This window comes from Merops nubicus, unplaced genomic scaffold, assembly GCF_000691845.1.
Source record: "Merops nubicus isolate BGI_N331 unplaced genomic scaffold, ASM69184v1 scaffold2693, whole genome shotgun sequence".
In the NCBI taxonomy this organism is placed as follows: Eukaryota; Metazoa; Chordata; class Aves; order Coraciiformes; family Meropidae; genus Merops; species Merops nubicus.
Genome location: NW_008600749.1, coordinates 325 through 20,461, shown reverse-complemented (window position 1 = coordinate 20,461; position 20,137 = coordinate 325). Strand labels below are relative to the sequence as shown.

At 38.5% G+C, this 20,137-nt stretch overlaps 1 protein-coding gene across 2 annotated transcripts; it reads right to left on the bottom strand.

Annotated features, from left to right (window-relative positions):
- Positions 1–314: 314 nt before the first annotated feature.
- FBXO9 (F-box protein 9) lies at positions 315–15,855 on the bottom strand. 2 transcript variants are annotated; one of them, XM_008937755.1, is made up of 13 exons: positions 15,722–15,855; positions 14,437–14,595; positions 13,956–14,013; positions 11,033–11,132; positions 7,813–7,943; positions 6,168–6,282; positions 5,404–5,522; positions 5,021–5,111; positions 3,956–4,051; positions 3,109–3,202; positions 2,193–2,347; positions 730–878; positions 315–518 (listed from the first exon to the last, which is right to left on the bottom strand). In XM_008937755.1, the coding sequence occupies exons 2-12, from the start codon at positions 14,581–14,583 to the stop codon at positions 770–772; spliced, it is 1,215 nt and encodes a 404-aa protein (XP_008936003.1). In that variant the 5' UTR covers positions 14,584–14,595; positions 15,722–15,855; the 3' UTR covers positions 315–518; positions 730–769. The 2 variants fall into 2 exon arrangements, with proteins under 2 accessions (XP_008936003.1, XP_008936002.1); XM_008937754.1 differs by having other exon boundaries at positions 428–878.
- Between the last annotated feature and the right edge of the window lie 4,282 nt (positions 15,856–20,137).

Genomic DNA, 20,137 nt, shown 5'->3' with positions numbered 1-20,137 from the left:
CTGGCCCATCCAGGAGCAGTACACACCAGCACTTCCTGAGCAGAGCCACGTGCCCCACAAACTTGTCCCACAACACCAGAGAACAACTCACTGCCCACATCCCCTCCCCTTCACACCCACCCTGCCAAGGAGGCAGGCTCCACTGGGTGCCTGTCAAGGTCAAATCACATTTATGACCTGCTGCCATCACTGCAGTGCTGGGGATGTACCTCCACAGTTAAAATTTTATGCTTGCTTGCCCTTCATGGTTTTTTCTTCAGGTTGATGTTAACAAGATGCTAGATCTCAAAGGCAAACAAATTAAGTTTAACTTAAAGAAAACATTTATTTGAAGTTCTTTTAAGTCACATAGCTTAACAGATATGAGACAACTTTCTCCCCTTCATGTTTCAAGCCTCTACCAGAGACCACACGCACTGTCCCAAGGACAGTGAGGTTTTCCTGTAACAATTCCTTTTGGACAAACCTGCATCCAGGCAGATGACGACTCACATTTTAAATGAAGCGATTTATAAAATCTCTTTAAAAAAAACCAAGGCAAACCACAAAACTTTGTTATCAAATTCTTGTCGCAAAGTAAAGGTGCTTAATGGTCATAAGCTTGATTTCAAAACAACATCCCAGCCATTCATAATCAAACAGAACGTATTGCTTTCAAAAAACTCTCCAGAATTTTAAAATGTTCCAAATATATACACATTTATAACTTAAGTGCTCATTAGCTACAACCTTTCATTCATGCAAGAGTTGTGAGAGGAAAAGATGTTTCTTAGAGCGGCTTCTCCGAAAATGCAGTGAAACTCTTCACTCGTGCAAAGAACAAAGGGGTGTACATTTTGTCAATGTCGAAAGTAGTAACAGCTGTCTCACCAGTCGATCTGCAAAGAGGATTGTAAAAGTTCCATTAGACACAAGTTGCTGTGTAAGTCCCTCAGAAGTGTAATCACGTTCCACAGTGCAGTGCGTGCACCAAACTACAGCTGGAATGTGTCTTCTGAACTGCCTCAGTCCTGAAAGCACTTCAGTGTTGGCCAAATCACACTGTATAGAGCATATTTCTATTTTAATATCAAAGAAACCACTTCCTCCTTCCATTCTTATTATTAGCTCCAAGTCTTGAAACAGTTCAGAATGTCACTCAAGCCAGCTTATTAATATTGAAGTAAAAATTCCCATCTGTCTCCCTTAGAGCCCTGAATTCAGACTACAGAGTGACAGCAAAAACTTTTATGTTTATGAAACTTTAAAAAGAATGCTGACAAAAAGCACAGGTCCTCCTAGCTGCATTTTATACTCATCTTCATTCTAGTTTCAAAAGGACACCACCAGACAGCGAGGTACAGCAGAACCTGAGCAGTACAAAACTTCAGGCTAAAAAGACTGTCTGTGATATTGTCACTTCATAAATTAGGTGTGAAAATATTTGGGCTTATAAAATTTTTTTTTCTGTTTATGAAATTTACCTTTCCTCCCAAATACCAGTAGTTTACTTCCCAGACTTCTTCCTAGATCTTCCCAGTACTTAGGGCTCAATAGCTAAACTATGTCCCTATAAAAACATTGAATACAGAGATTAAGAAGACTGGAAGACAAGGCCTACATCCACCCTAAATGCCAACATCAAAGATCTGGACAGCCAATTTGCCGTTAATTTAGAGTGTCAGATGCAAGAACAGTGGCCATGGCTCTTGTTGGGTTAGGGATCAGAACAGCTGCTTACATGCCTGTATTTTTTACTGCTGCTTTATACAGTTTGCAAGTGTTACAGATCTCACAGGACCTGGGCAGACATTCCCAGCTTCCACATTCCCAGAGGAAAAGAAATACACCTTAATGAGTGTACATTTTCCACACCCCTTTAATAGCATCATACTACGTCATGAAACCCTGATTCTATTACGAAATTATTCAAACACTGTGCATAAATCCTTTAAACGGCCCAAATACTGCAGCTCTACTACTTAGGAAACTTCCTATACCGTTATAAAAAGTTACTGAAATCTTGGGAACTTCATTCAAGTTCAAGTTCAGTTCATTATGATATATCAAATCGCGACCAGTTACTCTTTTCAAGACATTTTGTTAAGCCTGGTAGAAGTCTTTACACCTTCTGTACTTAGTACTGGACAAATTCACATCATCTTTTCCTGCAGTTAAGTATCCTTCTTTGATCTTACTTTCCATTTACTTACTTGTAAGTTATATGACAAGAATGATGTATCCAGACAAGTTTGTTGAACCTCTGGCGCCCACTGGAGCACAACTGCAGTCCTACATGGAAACTGTGATCTGTTTCTTGTGCAGGAACGCGGCGGAAATACCTGTACTTGTGGTAGTCCATCGGTTTCTGTACAAAGAAGAAAGAAGTTTCACGACCTACCAAGAACATGTTGCCCAGCTATTTATCCTGAGATCTAAGTAGCTGTGAGGACAGAATGTTAAACTCTCGGACTTAAAAGCAAGTGCTGGTATTCCTTGGAGATGTGCCAATTCAGATGTTAAACGTGGAAGAAATTTTCACAGAAAATAAGGTTAAGTGTGGAGGACACCACCTAAACTATGCAAACTCATTGTAAAGTCATGTAAAACTTCTAACTCTTCACAAGTTTCTCTTGACAGAAATGTTGTTAATCCGAAAATTTTGTGACATAAATAAGTTGACCAAATCAGAATTCAATTAATGAAAATGGCTTACTTAGTTTTATTTAATGCTGTGAAACATAACTGGCAGTCAAAACTGATCTCAGAAAATTACCTCTTCATTCTTCCCTTCTGGTTGTTCACAGTGTGTTCATAGGGTGAACAAACTACCTAAAAACATCGTATGTGGTAATTAAGCCTATGGGGGAGACCTGTTGCTCAAATGTGAACTAGGTATTTATCTGTTTTAATAAAAGCAATATTACAGATTTGCGAAAAGAAGGTAAGACAGATCACCATGCTTATTTATATTCTATTTTTAAAACCACTTAAAAAAAAGAAATCAATTTTTCAGTCCTCTAGTGTAATGCAAATCTTCAGGTGCCATTAAACATTCAGTGTGAGAAAAAAAATATTTAAAAACTTGCTCTTCAAACTCTTTTTCCTTTACTATATTTCACTACCTACCTCTTCCCTTTTCTTCATTATTACAGCAAATACTTTGGTTTGATTGTCTGTTTCCTGGGAAAGGCGATAATGGCCAAGCAAGATTGCATCCGTTCTGGAAGGTTAAGAGGAGGATTTTGTCAAGGACAAAGAAACTTGTCTCAAAAGAGCAATGTACTTATAATACAAATGTCAGCAATGAAAAGAAGACTGACTGCATATCATAATTAATGAAACTTTTCAATTTCTATTTAGTAAAGTATCAGGCACACTGATGATATGAGATCATTAAAACATTTTGAAGGTTGCTTTAATTTTCCCAGATAGGACAGTAAAGATAAGTTAGTGAGTTCTACCTAGCCTACTGATAAATATTTTCAGACTTCTGGTGAACAGCTCCAACCTGAAGTTGTAGACAATTTTCTTCATTTTTAACAAGTTTGCACAAATGTCAAAAAGAAATCAAGCAATAGTTCAGTTATATTCTACCAAAAATCTTCAGTTTCCTTCAGAAAGTCAAGGAAGTGTGGCAAGGCAATCAATTAGAATAACATCTTTAAAAGGATTCTGAAACCATCCAACTAATAGCATGTATTTTTCTATCTACTTCATTTTAAAAAAATAAAGTCACACAACCTGCAAAGGCAATCCAATTACAATATGAGGACTTTAAAACGAAAGATACCTTTGCATAGAGACCAACATTTTCTGTAGATCTCAGAAAAGAACTATAAATACCTATAACACAATATAAATAACATGGTATTTTTACCCTTGCCAGGACATAGCATCCGAGACAAAAGTAAATAGAAAGTTCCAGGTAAGAGCAAGACAAAAACTGTAGAACCAAATATTTTATTACAATAACCTTGTATTTTTTGTCCGTAAGCGAGGAACTATAGATTGAGGATCTTCAGGAGTTGTTAGCATCATCACTTGACCATCTGGAAAGAATCTCAAATACCTGCAAAAATATAATTACACAATACAAACCTAGAAAACATATCCTTTTTCTGTTGTGGATTTTTCTTTTTTAAATCACAGGATATTTCCCAGAAAGATGTACAACTTAACAGGTAAAAGGACTTGAAAACATTTTTCTTCATACACAATATAACAGAAAAAAAGAGATCAGAAATTGAAAGAGTTTTGAAGATTACGTTATGAAGAGTTATGAAAGAAGGTAGAATTTCAGTTTTGTCACCTCTAAGCAAAGCAAAAAGGCCACCCTGGAATCAGAACTGATCTCAAGGAAGTTTCTCAATTTCTAGCATCCATTGAGACAAACACAACAAAACCTTAATTACAATATCAGTACAGAACAGACACTGCCATATGGACTTCTTCAGGTTCTGGGATCTGATCAGTTTTGACATTACTCAGAAGACTGTCCTGATGTTTGTGAGACTATACAAGTAGCCATGAAGGGACAGCAGAATAGAACAGTAAATGCTGGGAACAGCAAGATGAAAGACAGCAGAAAAACAGGCTGAGGAAACACACGGCAAGGTATTTACAGCAAGTTGAGAAAGCCCAGCCTCTTGATTATTAACAATTGATTACACATAAATTAAAAGCTAATTCTTGTATAATCCCTTGTTTTCCCTTTCCTGAAAACAGTTATTGTATCAGAAATGTAAAGCAGAAGTGATTTGGGGAAAGGAATCTGTGGATGAGTATTACTGTTTTTGCTGTTCAAGTTTGATTCACAGGAAACAGTGTAACTGAAGACAAAATCTGTTTCTAAGCCCATCTCTAATTATCATAATAAATCCTGTTTCTTAAGCTCTATTATCAAAAAATATATATAGCTTTACACACTGTAGTAGTTCCATTGAGTTTTACAGGATGATTGATGTTTGTGGTATCAAGGGCCAGATTTGAAAAACTTAAGAGAGAAACATTTCACTCACTCATTGTACTACAGCTCTACCTGTAATATTCCACTTCGTGCCATGCTCTATAGAAACCATCAAGAGATTGTTCTCCTTGACGTATGTATTTTGTCTTGCTGATATATACACCTACAGGACAGGAAGATAGAAGTACACAAACAAAAATAAAGTACATAAAATATTTAAGATTAAAAAAAAAAGGAATCTAAAACTTTTGGGTTTTTGTTGCTTAAACACATGAAAGTTTTTATTTTCATCCTTTTTCACACTTCCTTTCTCTTTACAGATATTCTACAGATTCAAAAGCCCAAACAAGTTCACATTAGGTCTAACAATGTCATAAACATCAAACCCACCTGACTGCTTCTGTCATGTTTACACGCAGTAAAAAAACCCCAACAATTTCCAAAATACACCTTACCATCAAATCGAACGCGAGGCCTTTCCAAAAACATTTCCCTCCAAGAGGCATATGGAACAAGTTTATTGCAGCTCCTGCCCCATATTTTCAAACAGACTTGATGCCAGATTTCAGGATCTCTAGTGGAAATGAGAAAAAAAGCAAACCTTATAACTTTCCTGCAAACCGTGTTTAGCTTTGATATGTATCAAAGTAACACACTCCATTATTTATTTTGGATGCAACTGAAAGGAACTTTCTTGAACAACAATAGGTCATAGTTTAAAATCAATGACTAATTTACTTAATCCTGGAGTATTTGAAAGCCACTTCCTCCTCCCAATGAAACTCCAGAACACAATGCCACTCTCAGCCAAGCACAGAAGAACACTGCAGCAGCCTGGCATTTCTCTGCGTGGTCGTATGAGGATGACAACACAACAGACATTATTTTGGAGACCCTGCAGCTCTGCCTTTCAACCAAGGTAAAGCAGGTAAGACTTTCAGCAACATTTTTTTATTACAGTGAAGTCATCTAACTAACATCCTGCTTAGTGGTGTATTCAAAAGCTGGTTAGTACTGTGAGGAACATAACATGAAACTTGCCATGGGAAGACAAAGCAAAAATATAATTACATGTACAATTGAGCAGCCTAAAAGTGAAAAGCCAACACTGGCAATTTTACTGTATGAATTTGTTATCCCTCTCCACACTGTTTACATATGCTTGAGTGTGAAAAGAGAGCAGAGAGAAGCTTCATTCTAGGTAACTCATCTACAATACCTGGCACAAATGTAAAATCCTCGACAAACCAGAGATAATTGCTCTAATGATCTTAGGTCCAAGTCACTGGAAACCACCCATCGGAAAATGTACATGAGCACTTCCAGAGGCAGCACTGCAAAGAGAAGAGAAATCCTTGTTAGATGGACACTTGTAAATCAGTAGGTTATCTGTAATTCCAGGTGTGGCCACTACTGAAGTTCTGACTTGCCACTACAAAACCCCACTTTTTCACACTGTAGGCAGATGCCAGAGAACAAAAAAAGTACCTTTAATATAAAAAGTCACCAAATGTTAGGAAAAAATTCATATAAGGAAAGAAAAAAAATCAAGAGCCGAAAGTGCAGTATGGGAAGATGACAGGAAAAACCATGGGTTTAGATTACAAATATATGTTTTATACCAAAAATCTCACAAATACACTGCATATCCAGAATGCCTGTGAAGCAGTATTTTCTTCAGACTGACCTACTGTGTGACTTTACCTCAAAACATGCTGCTTTTTTTTTGCATGGCAAGTTAAATTAGCTCAGGTCAGGTTCAGTACTGGATAAAAGGTCCTAGCAACCTATCCACTATGAAATTGATATTTGTGGTACAGGACCAGTGACTGCAGATGGTATCACACAGCACTGCCCTCTTGAAAGACCTTTTCTAATGTAATACAAGACAATGACAGAAGCCTCATCAAAGCGCCACAAGATCATATGAAATTTTTCCTAATACTAAAAGTACAGTGAGAAAGCCCTGGAAATTAAGCCAAAATTCTTTCTAATAACTTTTTGCCTACCTAGGTTTTCTCTGATTGGGTCATTACGTATACTTGAAGATTTGATGATTTTACTGCTTTGAGATCTCACGGAGAAAACGCCCGAGCAGCACAAAGGTACACTAGACAGCAACTAGCTGTACATACCCTCCTTGAGCAGAGAAGAGAAGGTCACACTAGATTTCCAAAAGCAACCAATAATTCAGGGTGCAAAATACGCACTTCAGAGGCATCTGATTTTAAAAGCGTTCATATCTTATGTACACTCTCCACAATTTAGATCTCATAAGGAAGTCTCAGGATGACTGATCTAGAACTGAAGCACTGAAAATCATTAACCTTCAAAAGCCTTTCTAGTTATGTTATATCATTTTTCTGAACCTGAGAACAGATTTGTTGTAAAAAATCTGATCATCAAATAGAAACAGGAAATGCAAAAATGCATATTCTTCACAGAAGAATTGTCTCTTATTCACATTGAAGAATTGTAATAAATATTTGCAAACCAAACTAGAAAACTCCACATTTCACTTTTTCAAACATTAACTGTTAAGGAAGAGCAGGATACACTTACTTCAGCAAGTCTATTTCTAGAAGTTGCTACTTCTAAATATGACTCTGACCCTGAAAAATTCTGCTTTGTAGTAGTACTACATGGAAAAGCTTGTTCAAGAAAGACAAAATCATATCTAAGAAAAACATATTTAGCTAGTTGATTCACTTTTTTCCTTTACATCTAACTGTAAAAGTAAATAAAGAGATACTCCGTACATTTCTTTAAAGGTGGCTTCAGAAGGAAGGAGAAAAACGTTTTTAATAGAGCAAACCATTTCTATAAATTCTGCCTCTACTCTTACAGCTTATCTCTACTTATACCTGAGATATGGGTCTGGCTGACATCGACCTCAGGCTGGCAAAGTTTGACTGAAGATTCCTGAAGAGTTAACTGCTGCTGGAAATCTGACAGGAGATCAGCCATTTTGTCATCTTCTTTGTTATCCTCAACACTAGAAAAGGGGGAATGCCAACACTGTGATACTGGACAAAAGGTACCAACAGATGTCCTTGGCACCAATCCGCTGTCTTACCATCATCCAATAGAGTTGCTTCCTGTATGTTTTTAAAGCAATCTTATTTCATCATATGATTAAAAAACTACTGCAATCTTATCAAGTTCATTTAGATTTTGCTAGAATGCATTTGAAAGAAACAACTTTTTTTTTCATCATTTAATTCCAACTCCAGTTTCTTTTTGGATTTGAGAGCTTGCTGTTCACAGTTTTTAGTGAAGTCACTGATGAATTGCTTGACCCCATGAAAAGAGAAATCTCATCTTTAACTTTGTCTAAGTTACATAGGAAATAAATTAACAATGACATAAAGTTATATTTTGTAATCCTTGTCTCAACATAAGATATTGAAAACAAATTTTTTTTTTTTTTACTTATGTGTTATTCACTTCAGAGTGATCCTCAGTGGGTGTATTCCTCAATAATGAAGAAAAACATTACTACATTTAGAAAAAAAATAAATTTAAGTTGTATGTCATAATATGCTCCTTTAATAGGTGCATGCTTGCTTGCACAAAGTAACCACAGACTACACAGCTCTCCCCAATCCCATCACAATCATTTTCATTCCTCTGACTTGGTATATAAGCTAGCTAAGAAATCTTCCAGTTACTTTTTAGTATTACTACTCAATCCTACTCTAAGGAAGCTCAATAAAATAAAGCTGAAAATATATGCAAGCAACCAGTGGACTTTAAAGCACTGTAGAGAAGACAATTATGTTTGGGCCTGACATAGAACTACGACTACAGTTAAGATGTTGCTCTGAACATTCCTTCCTTTATTTTGATTAATACGATGGCCAGTCCTACAGGTACCTACAGGCCACACTGTAAACAGGCTTTTTTAAATGTAATTGTATAATTTTGTTTTTCTCACCAAGACTGTATGAAACAATAACAACAGTAACCCGTAAAGCAAAAGTATCACAACGAGAATCTCTTGAAAAACACACCTCTAAAAATTGTGCTTTTAAACAATTGGCAGCACTGGCATTTTTTGCCCTCACTGTCACATAGTGCTGGGGACAGCAGCATTTACAAAACTGAATGAAAATTTAGGGAATCATAGAGTCATTTAGGTGGGGAAAGGCCTTTAAGCTCATTGAGTCCAACTGTAAACATAACACTGGCAGGTCACCACTAAGCCATGTCCCTAAGCACCATATCTACCCATCTTTTACATACCTCCAGGGATGGTGACTCCACCACCCGCCCTGGGCAGCCTGCTCCAGCGCTTGATAAACCCTTCTGTGAAGAAATTTCGCTGATGTCCAATATAGACCTTCCCTCATGCGACACGAGGTTGTTTCATCTCATCCTATCATTTGTTATTTGGGAAAAGAGACTGACCCTCATCTCACTACAAGCTCCTTTCAAGCAGCTGTAGAGAGCAATAAGGCCTCCCCTGAGTCCCCTTTCCTCCAAACTAAATAAACCCGGCTACCGCAGCTGCTCCTCATAAGACTTGTGCTCTAGACCTCTCACCAGCTTCATTGTCCTTCTCCAGACCCACTCCAGCACCTGAAAATGTCCTCCTTATAGTGAGAGTCCCAAAACTGAACACAGTACTTGAGGTGCAGACTCACTAGTGCTGAGTACAGGGGGATGATCACTTCCCCACTCCTGCTGGCCACACTAGTTCTGATAGAAGCCAGGATGTTGTTGGCTGCCTTGGCCACCTGAGCACACTGCTGGCTCCCAGTTGTCTGTTGACCAATACCTCCAGGTCCTTTTCCACCAGGCAGCTTCCAGCCACTCTTCTCCAAGCGTGTAGCGTTGCCTAGGGTAGTTGTGGCCCAGTTGCAAGACATGGCACTTGGCCTTGTTGAACCTCATACAATTGGCTTTGGCCCATCGACCCAGTCTGTCCAGATCATTCTGGAGAGTCTTTCTACCTACACTCAAGCAGATCAACACTCCTACCCAACTTGTGTGTCAAAAAGGCTTAATGAAGGGAGTAGAGAAAATTATGCTAAAGTAAGAAAATAATCCTAAAACCCCCAAGATTTTTACGTGACTATAGTTCATCATCCAGCACTTTCCTAGTGCAGAAATGCACAGCAAAGACTGTGCTAGAGATGCATTCAGAAACCAAAGTCATTGATGTAAATAAAGTACTTAGCTCATCTTGCTCTCTTTTATGTCAAGTCAACTACTGCACTAAAGCTGTACTGCCCAGGGGCAACAAGACGGAGTGAGTAATGCCACACCAATGTGGTTGCAATTTCCTCTTTTATTCTCAGCTTTGAAACTCTTGATTTCTTGCAGCTATCAGCAGCATCTATGGCTGCTACCAGCAAGTAGTGAACTGGGAGGCTGTTTCATAGGCTTCTCTTCGCTACGCTATCTGGGCTATAACAGAAGTTTTGGCCCTAACATGAATCCTGTCCTCAAATGTAAGTCTTGGGCTCAAGGGAGGCCAACCTTAAGCCACCACACATTGGCTGTGTTGAGGGTAAGGGTATTCTGATGCCTGTGATGATGAAAGACCACAGACTGCTCACATTATAACCTAAGAGCTTCTAAACATATTGCTCTACTTACTGGAAAGGCTCCCATTTGGCTGTGTTAGTACAAGAACAGTGGTATATTCCTGTGCTTAATTTTGATGCTTATTCCACAGTAAGAAGCTTTTACTAATTGACCTTTTTGCCATCTACAATTTCGTAGATGATCCTCAATGTATAACTCATAAATCTGACAATCATAAGTGAAAAGTAATGAAGTGAGTGATGCTTTTTTCTAAGCAGCAACATAACTATTTGCAATCCTTCCACAGGAATTTAACTAGCTCCAAACAAACAAGCCTATCACCTTCTTTGACCTACAGTACAGGGAAGTCCTTCTTGAACTAACGCCTCTGCAAACTTATATGAAGCAGTCTATTCAAATGAAAGTAGACAAGTTTTCCAGATGTTGAGAGACTTACAACTGCGTATCACAGCAGAGCATCCATGTGCTTTAAAAACAAAATCCTGGCTTTCAATACCTCTGTGCACTTAATTGGTAAATTTTCATACTCACCACCTCTTTCCAACACCATCACCATCTGGGGACCGTGTGTACGTGATTTTAAACTCTATGTCAGGCACAAGCTGCATAGCCAGACGATAAAACTTGATGGCTGAAAATAAAAGTTTAATGTTTAAACATGTCTGATGCCTATACTAGCTTATTAAAGCAAGGTTGTTTTTTTTTTTTTTTCAGAGACATGGCTTCAGCTAAAAGCACTGAAAAAGTGGAGAAATGCCTTTACCTCGTAAATCACAGTGAGTCTAAACGGGTTAGGTTCAAATTCAGTACAAAAGCATCTATTTTCAAAACTAAAAACTTCAAGTGCTCTTTTATAATGAACTCTCTTAGATGTTTTTCAACCCTTAGAGATTTACCTTGACTACCACAAATTTAATTATGTAGTACAAAATTTTACATTAAAACATTACAAAGTCCTGGTTTTGTTTGTTGCCCAGCACTTAAAAAGATTTCTCAGCATGACATAAAGATTTTAGGCACAATTTTCATAAGTAACCATGAGGAGCATGAAAGAGATTTTGAAAGATGATGCAGGAACTTTAAATTCCCAGTATAGTGCAGACAGTCCTTCAGACATGCACAACTTATAAAGGTGAGAAAGACCAACAAAATATCGTTATAATTTAAAAACTTCAACAGTAGACACAAAACAAGTAAATTTTGTGTGGCAAAACTCTGGAGCCACTCATACCACTGAGGGTGGAAAGTAGCCTTTTCAAAAAGCTACATAGCAAGCACAAAACTATAGGTCATGAAGGAAAACCTGACAGATAAGTTTTCTTCTAGCACACAGAGAAAGTACTTCTGCCTTTAACACTCCAAAGATGCTACAAACACTGAGTAGAGAAATAGGCCCAGGAATATCACCCTATAGGAAGTAACTGTTATGTAAGTCGCAGGATGTCTTTCTTCTGAGTTAACTGTGTGGATCCTTAAATGGATTCATTTTATGTACTTTCAGTCTGGTTTAACACCAGTATTAAGATCACGCATGTATTTTTATGTCTCTTTGTCTTCCCACATGGTGACAGGTCAGAGGGCAACTCTCCCTCAGTTTGGACTCTTAAGAACAAATCCCAGAATAAAACATCAGTGAGTGTGGAGCTCAGAATCTGACACGCTGATGAGTCTGAGAAGCCTGAGTCTGGGGCATGTAAGTGTTCCTATTTCCTTGAGTTCATGTCAGGGCTGGTGACTGACAAATACTACTCTCTGGCTGGTGAGGATGAGAAACACCAGCAGCCAGCTAAACAGAGATCAGTCTCAACTTTAGCATTTAATCTTGCAGCAAGGCCTGTACTGTACTTAAACATGGATCAAGCTGCTGCACATAGCTGTCTAACCAATGTCAGGTATCAGCAGATTTCAGGAGCAGGATTCTGGTGACCTGGGCCAGGTCAGCAAATAAAAGCGTGGTCTGAAAACAGCTGTCCCAACACGTGCTCAGTAATATGTCTGTCTGGCACAGAACCTTGTCTCTAAGGTCTCATATAGATGGATGTGTAGAAACAGTTTAGTTTAAGTCTCAAATCAAATTCAACTGAGAAGGAATGAATTCATATTCATGTGCTACAGAAGCCTCAAACACCTCTGTGAATGCAGCTCTGTCTGATGTTACTATTTCTCTGTTGCTGTGTTTAATACACAAGAAATGTACCCAAGCTGTTGAAGATATAGCTCTCATTTTAAACACACAATGCTAAAACAGACAGCTTTTCTCAATTTTTTTTTTTTGTTCTTTGTTTACTTGGAAACTGTTTGTTTGAAAGAATCTTCACAATCTACTACAGGATTTCCTAAATGATAGATTACATATCAGATTTAATTCTGACATCTTTTTTTTTACTGTGCATTTAATTCTACAACCAACACACAAAATCCCTTAGCCTAAAGTAATTTTGCCATGTAATAAATCAGAAACTGAACCAACTCATTTTATGACCTACTGAGGACTCATATGTCTCTCACTTTATTTGAGACCTGGAACAACCACCAGCAATTGCTTCCAAGGGAAGGAAAGCTGCCGTGGTGGAGAAGTTTTGTATTTAACAGGTGGCAGAGCTCAGGAGCTTCCAGAGCACTCTCAGGTTTGCGTATCTTGATGTATTTTGCACCTGCACTTTAACCAAGACAGCTTTAATTCTAGTGGATGAGGAGGACAGCACATATATTCTGTGTTCTATTTTTACCATGAAAGAAATTAAAAAATGGTATACTGACCTACAGGGCTTGGAAGTTAGGACAAGCTTTCTACTCTATATATTCTGAAAACTAAGTATGAGGAAGAAAATTGTATTTCTGTTTTTACTAGTGCTGATAGCAAGACAGCAGTCAAGCTAATAGTCTTAAATACTTATGGCAAACCTCGTAAAATAAGACTACAAGATTTAAACATTCATTTTAGGAATTGTTAAGAAGCTATCACCACGCTACGTAAATTAAAAAAAAAAACAAAACCAAACAACACACCAGCAAACAAACAAAACAAAACAAAACAACAAACCACAAACAAACGACTCAATATTCCATGGGTTCAGTAGTTCTGTTCAAAGTGGAATGAAGAAAATTGTGAGTGCAGGAAATACACTATAGTGCCTTGGTTAATTATTGTGCTTATTTCATGTTACAGAAGTCATAAAGAAGTATGCTATATGAGGAAGCAATCCAGTGCTTCACTGAACTGCTAGATTTCAAAGTAATGTAATTTTTTATGAAAGCTAGATACTCTTCCTTTGCTCTAGAACTCTAACGTGATGTTTCCTTTTATAGTAAATTTGTTTGCTTCTCTGAATAATGGAGCTCTCAAATTACTATTAGATTGCAGTTTAAGGTCACTGGCATTGTGCAGTCTTGCACATAAATTAGTGTTAGTTTCCTCTGCAGTAAGGGTGTTCACCTCAGAATTCCATATTACCTTCATAAAGTGCCCCGTTTCGTTCTTCTTCCACTGCCTTCAGGAAAAGTTCTTTTGCCTGCACAAAAAATTAGACAGGACACTTCTTAAATTCCTTGAAGTACAAGCCTGTTGTCACTTGACCTAGAACAATTTCTCATCTCACCTACTGCACCCTATGAATAAAATATATCCATAAACAGAGTGAGAAAACACATTGATACGCTACAAGCCATGAATGAAATTCCCCACCAACAAACTGTGCTCAGTCCTGCTTGGTCCTTACCCACAGTCCTTCAGAACGCAGACTGGGGAGGTGATGCAAAGCCAAGCACAAAAACTACACAAATCACTGCAGGATTATGGAAAGACACTGCTATGGAGAAAACAGGTTAATCACCTCTGCTCTTTCTCTAGATTTAATTCAACACTAGCTTTTAGGACAGGTACGCTGCAATACTAACACAGACAAGTCCCCAAGTTATACATCTATTTTTTGTACCTTTTCCTCTTTTGCTATCTCCTGTTTCCCTCTGGCATCTACAGACTTTACTCCAGGTCCTCTTGAAGACGCTCTGCATGGCAGAGGTTCCAGCCCACTAGAACTCATACCTGGGGCCAGCTCAAACATCCACTGAGCTCTGAACATCTGGAGCTCTGCCTGAAAAAATCCAGTTAATACTGACTTAGTATCACATATTGAGACAGTACATCTTCTGAGGAGAAATTATAAAGTACAAACACAAAAAAACACTTCAGAATTATCCTTCGCACTTACAAGTCTTAAATGGTCTCAGTGAGTTCAGAGACAGTTTAACAGAGAGAGCTAGCAGTTGGGTTACAGAGAATTGAAAAAACAAAGCGTACAAGTACTTTTTCAATCTCATTCAGTAACATAAGTGCTTTTATCTGGACTGTTCACCTCTAAAGAAAACCTGATGTTTCCAGAAGTGGTTCTTAGTACTATGGCTATGGCCTAAAACTCCAACAGAAAAGTGTTTTTTCTAGACATGATGTTTGTTCTTGTTTATCCATTTATTCTAAGCCAATTATCAGAGAATCATAGAATGGTTTGGGTTGGAAGGGATCTTAAAGATCCTCTAGTTCCAAACCCCCTGCCATGAGCAGGGACACCTTCCACTAGACCAGGCTGCACAAGGCCCCATCCAATTAGCTCTTGAAACTAAAATTTAGAAAACGTATTTTTTTTGTTCACAAGCATATTAAGCTTTATGACAATCAAGGCTGTAATTTATATAACATACAAGTAAGACTTGACACTCCTTTCTCTTTTTAAAAAGAAAGGACTATGCTTTGTGAAACAAGGCAAGTCATAACTCTTGCCATGCATTTTTTTTCAGCATCTATGAAGTTACACTTTACATCTCTTGCAATCATCACAACTTCTGAGGAGCAACTACACAGAAATAACTAGTATTGCAAGAGAATACTCTTTCCTATTAGACTGCTTTTAACAACTTTCTGCTCCAGAAGAGAGTGACAACATAAACTGGAATGTGATCCATACAGAAACAGCTGTCCGATTTCTGCAGTTCTTCAAAGAAATTCCAAATCTGCCACGAACTTTCTTTTCATCTACACAGATAACCAGAGGCTGAATATGACACTTGGAACACAGTACAGCATTTATCTGTTTAATTTTTGGCAGGGCAGACAGAGTAAGTATTTGTTAGATCCACAAACGTGTGACAACTAAATGAGTATAAGTAATGTAACTTACAACAGCAGTACTGTGATGTAAAAACCCAGTAGCATGAGAGACATACCTGAAGATTTGCTTCACCAGACCTTTCATTGTCATCAGTTCTTACCAAGTCAGAGTGACAATCTTCTTCAGCTTCTGCCTAGTAGAGAGCAGCCAGATGTGATTATAGAGCCTGTGTAAGTCCCAACAACACATTCACAAAGCACAACTGTCATGGACACACATTAAAAATAAATTAAGCATAATCCCCTTTTCCCTATCCTACCCGCCAGCCCCCAAAATGAATCTTAATTGATGATAAAAATTAATCCTGAAATTACTGGTATTGTTTGTATTTTCCTATTAACCCAATGAAGTTGGGTTTTGCATCTCAGCCACATCAATGCAATACAGATGAGTTATGTATCACTTGAAAGCTCACGCCCATCAGTAGACTTACCGCCCTAATACCTGAACAAATATGCTCAGTGTCTAAGTGTAGAACCAAAGCTTCAGGATTAAAGAGCAGTGTGCTTCATAAAGGAAATTAAAATTTAATCACTACCTTCTCACCATAAAGATAATCAGTAGTTTTGATTTGGTTAATATTTACAAAAGCACAAAAAGACTAGACCTTTGAGTTACAATAGATACTTTATGAAAATTATGGGACAATAGGGGTAATCTCAAAAACTACATGTGAAATTAACCAAGAAATGTATTATAACAGTTCTTATAATGACAAATTATTATAAAAACCTAGCAGGAGAGCTTGACAGCTGGTTTTATTTACAGTACTGCTCTGAGACAGGTTAAACAAATAAGATCTTAAGTAAGACTTCTAACTAAACTTCCCAGAGCTCTACATAGGAGTTAGAAAGCTACTTCAGGAGCAAAACTTAAAAAGATACAAATAAATACTCATTGCAAAACAGATTTATGGAATCCCGGCTAAAACAAAGGAAAACTAATTCTGAGCATCAGTAACTAGCCATTACATTGGCAACAGCACCCAATGGAAAAAAAAGCAGCATTAGAAAAAACCAACAACCCTCAACAAATACTAAGATGCTTGTTTAAAGTTCTTCCTGCAGCTGAAGCACCCCAGGCTTTCCACTATTCTGTGGTGAAATTCACATCTCCATTTTCTGAAAGTATATAACATAAAGTAAGATTATAAGAAGATAAACCTGGCATTAAGATTACCATAACCACTCACAGAAGTTTCATCTCCCATTCCTGCCTATCATACACACTGCTCAAAGACTTCGAAGTAACATTCTGTCTGTGAGATACTTCTGAGTGCTCAGAAAGAAATCTCTATCTGGCAAAGCACAGAAGTCAAAGTATTCTTGTATTCAGACAAATTTATAAAAATTTTATAGCGTCTGGAGGTTTAGAATCAAACTACAGAACACTGGCAAACCTGATGGGAAGGTAACGTTTAATGTCTTTGTCTTGGTGACCAGCCACTCCCCCCTGCAGTTCAGCTTGTAGCACTTGCCTCAGGTTCCCCAAACGGCCACAGAATTACTGGCCTGTCATCTGTACATGTGTTTTCACTGATGTCTCAGTCAATTCATCTTTTACAACTGGTAATGCAGACAGCTAAAGCAAACAGATATTGCAGCTTTTTCTACACTGATTTTAAGGCCGCACATTTTTAATTTCTTGGTGGAGAGACTCTTATTATTTCTTCTTATGAGGAGCAGCTGAGGGAACTGGGACTGTTTAGCCTGGAGAGAAGGCTGAGGGGAGACCTTACTGCTCTCTACAACTGCCTAAAAGGAGGTTGTAGTGAGGTTGGTGTTTGTCTCTCAAGTAACAAGTGATAGGACAAAAAAAAATGGCCTCAAGTTGCACCACGGGAGGTTTAGGTTGGATATCAGAAAAAAATTCTTTACAGAGTGGGGGGGGGCACTGGAACAGGCTGCCCAGGGAGGTGGTGGAGTCACCATCCCTGAAGAAGTGTTCAAAAAACATGTGGACGTAGCATTTTGGGACATAGTTTAGTGGTCATGGTAGTGTTGGGTTAGTGGTTGGACTTGATGATCTTAAGAGGTCTTTTCCAACCTCAGTGATTCTATGATTCTAGAACAGGTAAGCTAGAATGCTCCAAAGCACCAGCAGCATTCAGGGCAAGGAGTAGGTACCACAGAAATTTCATGGGTTTTGATTCCAGAATTTGATTGCAGGCAGTCAAGGTCCTATGCGTTACAGCAGTTCTAGAACATCATTTTTGCATCCAAGGACTATGTCTGACTGGGCAAACGGAGACAGTCTAGGAATGAGGCAGCACTGAAATGGATGTCTGTAAATGTGTTACTAAGCTCCTGGCTGACAGAAGCAAGGCCTACCTCTGCCTGGGCAGAGTGCAGGGCTTCTGCTTTGCAGCTGAGTTGTCTCCAGTCAGCTCTCAGTCTGGGCAGAACAACCCCGGTTTTATCTGCAAAACGCAGAAACTAGTAATGGCTACACTAAATCAACACACTATCTTCTTGAGTATAAAGGCACGCCCATTAAAACCTTTAATTCATGTAAACAAACTAGTTTAAAATTATTCATAAGGTTATGAAGCTGGCTGAAGTTTACCTCATATTCAAAAACTTTCTGTTTTGGTAATCTGTTCAAAACAGAGTCTTGATTTTCTTCCCCTCTTCTCTGTTCAACTGCCCTACTTCTGAGTCACAGCCAGCCATGGTTCTGAACCAACGGCTTCTTTAAAAACATTCTCTCCATCCAAACAAAAAATACACCATACTGTGAAACCACAGCCTAAAAGTTGTCAAAAAGTATCACAATGTTGATTACAACCAAAAATTTTACTTTTGTCATTACTTCCTCTATACTGAGTGCACAGGTGATGTGAAGTCTCTCACACCAAAGGTTTGTCTTTGGGCAGCAGTGGCAGCATAAAAGCATCTAAAGCAATTAATTCACATGGCTGCCACACGGCTAACTGGACTGGAAAACTGATTTGACCTGCTGAAACCCTGTGGTTTTGCTGGAACAACTGAGTAAACACAGGTATTGCTGAAGCAAGGACCTTCGCTAGCAGGCAGCTCACGAGACCACACCTACAGCAGGTTGTAACGTGTGATAACTAGGTCCTTGCTCCCACCCTGACAATACTCAAACTGTAGTGAAGGTCACAGAACATTGTACATCCACTACTTCGTGGATAAATCTAGCCTTTGTGCTAATAAATCTAATCTTTATGCTCTTGGCCCTTCTCCTGCTGTAAGTCAGCTGTCATATGGAACAGTGACTTTATCCTGCTTGAAAGTGAGACATCCTTGGTCTGCACTGATCAGCTCAAATAATTTGCCAGGAGAAACACAGTGGCCAGTCCAGCCACCAAAAGGTCAACATGTCAAAAGTAAACATCTGAACTAGACTGCAGCCTCTAAAAATAAGTCAGCTGAGCAGATCTGATTTTGACTGGTTTGCAAAGCTTCAGAAATCACTTGTCAAATGCAAAACTAGTTTATCTGCACAGCTGAGTTTTAACTGTTTCACAATAACTGCAGGCAGGTTTCCTCAGAGTGCAACAACCACTTACAAAACTGTCCATAACGTCAAGTCCTTTTAACAGTTCAGATCTTTGTTTCAGCAAAATAAAGGTAAGATCAGAGACAGATCAAAGCTGACTGCCACCAGCTGAACTTGGCTACACATGAACTGCACAGAACTAAGGGTGAAGCAAGCATGACACAGTAACACAGCAACTGACAGCTAGCGTGCCTGGTTCTGTAGGAAAATGAGAAAGCTGCTCCATTTCTGTCAATGTGGTAGAAGCAACACTGTTCAAAAATAAGTTTTAATCTCAGGAGTAAAGCGTTTTAAGAGCTCCTGAATGATATAAAAGGTTTAACTTTGAAAGATCAAGTTCTCATCGTGGATAGCTGAATCCATATTGAGGTGCGGACAGAAAAGCAACACTGAACTGAACAGTACTTCTGATGTGTTACAACACAAGCTCCAACAAGTACGGCGCCTGGCCCATGGAGCCATTTAAATTACTACGTGATTTTATGCCATCTGTTTCTTGAGACAGAGGGAGAAGCACATAGCACACTCATCTGTAACGACACAGTGACTTTTTCAGGTGTTTCTGATGTCTGACAAGTCTGGAGAATTATCAGACAATGATAAAGAGTGTAAATAATTACAAAATTTAGAAACCTGGCTTAGATAGGATGAAACCTTTTCAACTGCTAAAGCCTGGGAAACAAGGTAAGAAGGAACTGATGAAGAACATCCTGTTTTAAGGAAGGCAACAAGATGAGAAGAGCACCAGGAGGAACTGGTCTCAGCCAAATAGTGAAACTGGGGAAAAGGTAAAAGCAACAGTGGGAGATCACAACCACCAACTCCATTAGTGACCAGGAAGACTTACACACACCACCCCTCCATGCCCTCAAGGAGCATGTGTGCCAATTTATACACAACTAACCAATATGTATAAACTTGAGTGGGTTTCCATTAATCACGTACT

Coding starts and splice junctions, on each gene's coding strand:
- FBXO9 (XM_008937755.1), bottom strand. CDS start 14,583: ATGTTCAGAGCTCAGTGGATGTTTGAGCTGGCCCCAGGTATGAGTTCT. Junction 4,052..5,020: donor CACGAAGTGGAATATTACAG/GTAGAGCTGTAG, acceptor ATATTTTTGCAG/GTATTTGAGATTCTTTCCAG. Junction 2,348..3,108: donor TAATGAAGAAAAGGGAAGAG/GTAGGTAGTGAA, acceptor TTCTTTGTACAG/AAACCGATGGACTACCACAA.